At 44.8% G+C, this 5,271-nt stretch overlaps 1 protein-coding gene across 1 annotated transcript; it reads left to right on the top strand.

The window, feature by feature from the left end:
• The first annotated feature begins 4,366 nt into the window (after positions 1 to 4,366).
• Positions 4,367 to 4,997, top strand: LOC146802502 (transmembrane protein 160-like). Its single transcript, XM_085623760.1, has one exon. It carries the CDS (start codon positions 4,367 to 4,369, stop codon positions 4,892 to 4,894), a length of 528 nt encoding a protein of 175 aa, XP_085479886.1. The 3' UTR covers positions 4,895 to 4,997.
• The last annotated feature ends 274 nt before the right edge of the window (positions 4,998 to 5,271 follow it).

The following is a 5,271-nucleotide window of genomic DNA, read 5'->3' on the forward strand; positions in this document are numbered from 1 at the left end:
AAATTTTTGGTTGATACAGGTCCAATGAATAGCTGTGGTTCTTGTTCGCTGGTTCCCGGGGCAGCCTTGTCTGGCCGTAACAATGTTTCAGTAGGTTTTTCAGGCATACTGGTTGTGAGCCACATTTCCAAACCTTTTGCTTTGACTGTTGGTCCTTTTACTGTGGACTCCCCATTTTTGTTGACGGCAAAGTGTGGGGAAAATGTATTAGGCTTGGATTTGTTGAAAAAGCTAAATGCTACTATTTATTGTTCCCCAGATGGTGTTTACATGACTCTTGGACCTAATGTGGTTAGTGAAAAACAGTGTTTGGCAAGGGATGCGCTGTTCCTGTTGAATTTAAGGACGTGCCGTCCTCATTGTGGGCAACAGGGGATATGGATGTGGGGTTGTTGCAGAAACTACCAGTTTCTATAAAGGTCAAGGATAACGCTGTGCCCCCTCATTTTCCCCACTACAAAATATCACAAGCTGGGAAACAGGCTTTGATGCATATTATACAGGACCTGATCAAATCGGGGTGGTTGAAGAGACAGTAGCAAATGTATGCAATAGCCCCATTCTTCCTATTCTTAGGAAGGCATCCTTGGTTTTCCCTGATGCACATCCTGATGTTTATCGCTTTGTGACTGATCTCCGGGAAATTAATATGATAGTAGTTACCCAGTGCACGGTGGTACCAGATATTACTGTCCTCTTGACGATGATTCCTTCCACTGCTAAATTCTTTTCTCTGATTGATTTGAAAAATGCTTTCTTTAGTATTCCTATTCATCCAGATAGTAGGTATCTTTTTGGGTTCGCTCTGGCTGGTAGAAGCTTCCAATTTTGTCGAGCTCCTCAGGGGTATACAGAAAGTCCCAGTATTTATTGCCAAGTTTTAAAAAGTCAATTGGATTCTCTCTCTCTTCCCGCAGGTAATGTATTATTGCAGTGTGTGGATGACATTTTGATAGCCTCTGATACCGAAGAGGGTTGTCGGAACGCCACGGTAAAATTGTTAAAGCATTTGGCAAACAAAGGACATAAAGTGTCCCTTTCCAAATTCCAATATTGTCGACAGCAGGTCACTTATTTATGTCACCTGCTATCGAAGGAGGGTCGGAGGCTAACACCTGAATGAGTTGATGCCATTGTTAAGATGCCTGTCTCAGTGACTCAAAGGTATGTGCGTGCTTTCATAGGCATCACCTCGTATTGTTGACATTGGATACCCACTTATTCTTTATTAATACAGCCTTTGCTTCGCCTAACAACTAAACATGTGCATGAACCGTTGCCCTGGACCCATGAATGTCATATGTCAGCATGCTTTTGAGCAATTAAAGGTTGTCCTTTGCTCTGCGCCTGTTCTTGGTACGCCTGATTATAACAAGCCTTTCATGTTGTACCTACACAAAACGACTGGGTGTGTACTTTGGATGTTAACACAAGCATTTGGAGGTAACCAGAGGGCGTGTGCAAATTTTTCTGCTACACTTGACTCTGTCGCCAGAGCCCTCCCATGTCGTTTAAATGCAGCGGCGGTTGCGGCGGTCTCTATACGACAGTCGGCAGGGCTCGTTCTTAATCATGATCTCACAGTAATGGTACCTATGCTGTGGATGTACTTTTTACCAGTGCTCGTCTGACCAGTTACAAATTGACTCTCTTTGCACCTCATATTACTATCAAAAGATGTGCCATTCTGAACCCATCCATGTTACTACCCCTCCCTTCGGAAAATGAGGACACAGATGTCCATGATTGTTTATTACATACCGAAGAAGAGACGAAGGGACGGGTAGAATTGACTGACCTTACCTTATCTGATCCACAAGGGGAACTATATGTCGATGGTTCTTGTTTCAAATTGTCAGATGGCACCACTACAGCGGCATATGCTATTACCATGCTGCGCACTGTAGTTGAGACATTACATATTCCTTACTAATCCACGCAAGCTGCTGAAACGGACTGACTGTCAATATTTACACTGACAGCCAGTATATCATTTTGGATGCCCCTGGGCAGAGGGGGGATTCTTGACTTAGCATGGCACGAAGATTCAGAATGGTCTGCTGATAGAAAGGCTTTTGACAGCCTTGACCCTTCCCAAACAATTGGCAATAGTGAAGTGTAGTGCCCATAAAGCAATCACTGATGATGTGGGGAGAGGAAATGCTTTTGCAGATCAGATAGCAAAAGAGACAGCCAGATCAAAAATGATGAAAATGTGTGTGGCAGGACCTGCTAGATGAGTACTGGATGTTACCATGTTTGAAAATCCATTAGAGAGTGTTAGGAAAATACAGAGTGAGGCAACAATTGAGGAGTTGGCAGTGTGGCAGGAAAGTACAGGGTGAATAGATGACAAAGGGTGTTGGACTGATAAATCTGAGAAGCAGAGATGGATGTAACCTGATGCATATGTATTTCTCGTAATTACAATGGCACATGTTCCAGCTCATATTAGCGCTAGGGGATTCTATAGGTTATTGGATCCTGTGTGTCAAAATGATAATATCCCATTGGTTGCTGCGCATCTAGTGAAACACTGTTCAATGTGTATGAAGCACAATCCTGGAAAAGGTAGTCCTACACCTTGTGTTTTTGCGCCACCTTCTCTCCCTTTCGGGGTACTCCAGATGGATTACATAGAGATGCAATGAGTTAATATTTTGAAACATGTGCTGGTGTTTGTTTGTGCATTTAGTAAATGGATTGAGGCTTACCCACAGCCATGGCAACGGCAAAGGCTCTAGAGTTCTTCCCGCGTTACGGTTTGCCCTCTTTGATTTGGAGTGACAATGGAAGTCACTTTAACACAAAAATGATCCAATTTGTGTGCGATTGTCTGCACATCAAGCAAAAATTCCATGCAGCAAATCCTCCTTAGTCAGCAGGCTTAGTTGAGAAGTAAAATGGTACTCTCAAGCTAAAATTGGCTAAGATTAAGGAAAGTACTGGATTGCAATGGCCAAATGCATTATCTCTTGCTCTATTGTCCACCGGAATGACAGCCCATTCTAGAACTGGATTATCGCCATACGAGGTACGTTTTGGCTGTCCCGCAAATGTGTGGGGCGTCCCTAGACCGAAAACATTTTCTGAAATTGATTATCCTCCATTAGTCAATTTTTATATGATCTTACTAAAAGTTTATGTTCTATTCATCAACAGATACATGAAGCTTTGTCTCCAGCACCAGAGGGGCTCGGGCATACCATACAGAGTGGAGACTACATCCTTGTTAAGAACTACCAGAGGCGAGACAGCTTGGAACCCAGCTGGGAAGGACCAAATCTGGTCCTCATCACGACAAGGACGGCAGTGGGAGTGGGCGGCCGGAAGCATTGGATCCATACCTTGCACTGTTGGCGAGTGCCGCTTCCCCTCCCCTATGACTGGTGGGTTCGCAAGGGGATAGGGGACCACGAAACGGAGAAGGTTCCACATTTTGTTCCCTTTTCTGACACCCAACTGACTTGGACGCAGACGGAGGAAGAGAGTGAGGCAGTTCTGAAAGCAGCAGTTCCCCTAGAAATTAGGGCTGCCCAAGCTTCTTCTTCATCTGATTCTCAGGAGCCTCCATCTCAGTCTTCGACACCCCCTGAATTTCAGATTCTTCTCCGTGATGAGATAGTACCTGGAGTAGAAAGGTACAATTTGCGTCCTCGACAGATGGATAGTGCACCAAAAGAGAAGTGATTGTAGCAGGGATGGACTAGTGACAATGTCCCTTGTTTCTGTTTTTCCCCATTAGACTAGGGATCAGAAGAATGGTGCACTGCCTGAGACGCAGGACAGGAGAAGCTGAGGGTATTTTCCAAGGAGGGAGAGTGCCCTATCCTTAGAACAGTGAACATTTGCTGATGGGCGGCAACAGTGCGGCTCCACTGTGAAGAGCTTAAATAGCACCACCGAGGAATTGAACAATAGAAGCCTGCCAGGGAGGCTTGTAACGGACCCTTATCTTTTCAACGTTTTTATATTTTTTCCTTTTTTGTGTCCTTTCTATCGTTGGTTCAATCACTAGATGTCTCTTTCTCTGGTGATTCTATTTGTAAATCTATAATGAACATCTATCTGTTTGGTCATCCCATTGTAGGAGGTGAACAGCCTTTTGTTGCCCTGCGACCGAGGCTGTTCATTTTCGATTGGTTGCTCAAAAAGAAGATGTTCTGTATTGTTTTCATATTACTGTTATTACTGAGCTATGCAAAGTAATGTTTTCCTAGATACGCACAGGAAGTTTATCGGAGGTAACACAGCTTGCTATCCCACTGACTCTGTTACAGGTTTATGGACTTCTCACCTATTATTGTTGGTGAATTATACATATGTTCGTCCTCCTCATTTTGTACTGGGAAAAGGCGAATTTGGTATGGGATATCCTGGCCCTGGTTTATATTATAGAAAACCCAGAGGGACAGGGTACCCAGGTTGCAGGGGGAGGCTGCACAGCTCTTCGGCGGGTCCTCGGGGAGCTGGAGGCGGTGGTGCGCCACCTGTATCCGAGTTGGACAAGGCTGATGCGTGGCTGTTGAGGAAGGCCCATGAGACCGGATTCCTCTCGTGGTTTCGAAATGGTTTGCTTGCCACCGGAATTGGGGTGATTTCTTTCGTTCAAAGTGATGTGGGTCAAGAAGCAGCTTATGGATTCTTCATTCTAGGTGGAGTTTGTGTCTCGTATGGAAGTGCTTCCTACCTTGCCAATCTCGTCATGCTACGCCGGACCATGATGCTTTCTGTTTCTGCAGCCATGCTGAGCGGAGCTGCAGTGTTATCTCTGGGGCTATTTTGGGTCTGTGCCATTTCTCTATACATCGGACGTTTGGAAGTGGAGATAGTGCGGGAGGACACCTGTGAAGATTGCAGAGACAAGAAAGATAGTGGAAGACCTGACAAATAGAGCTATTAATAAGACTTTGCAGCACATGAACGCTTCCTCCATGTGCTCTCTTTTTGGCTGAAGTTTTGGATTTAATGCAGTGTAAATACTCCTCACTTCTGAGAGGATTGGGTTTTATACAGCTCGAACTCCATCCGAAGGTATTGAGGCAATTTTGCATGAGCACCAGTTGCATTATACAAGGACACATTGCTGGAAGAATTAAGGGTATTGATCAGGAGCAGCATAATGGCCCGCCCTGACATGCATTCTGGGTATTGATCAGGAGCAGCATAATGGCCCGCCCTGACATGCATTCTGGGTATTTATTTGTATTCCTTGTATTCACGTGCACTTCACTAGATTCTTTCTATATCCTGGTCCTGATGAAGCGCCAA

Source organism: Triturus cristatus, chromosome 8 (genome assembly GCF_964204655.1).
Source record: "Triturus cristatus chromosome 8, aTriCri1.1, whole genome shotgun sequence".
NCBI classification, from domain to species: Eukaryota; Metazoa; Chordata; class Amphibia; order Caudata; family Salamandridae; genus Triturus; species Triturus cristatus.

What these genes read in the sequence shown, in the direction of transcription:
- LOC146802502 (XM_085623760.1), top strand. Translation starts at nt 4,367, where the DNA reads ATGGGATATCCTGGCCCTGGTTTATATTATAGAAAACCCAGAGGGACA.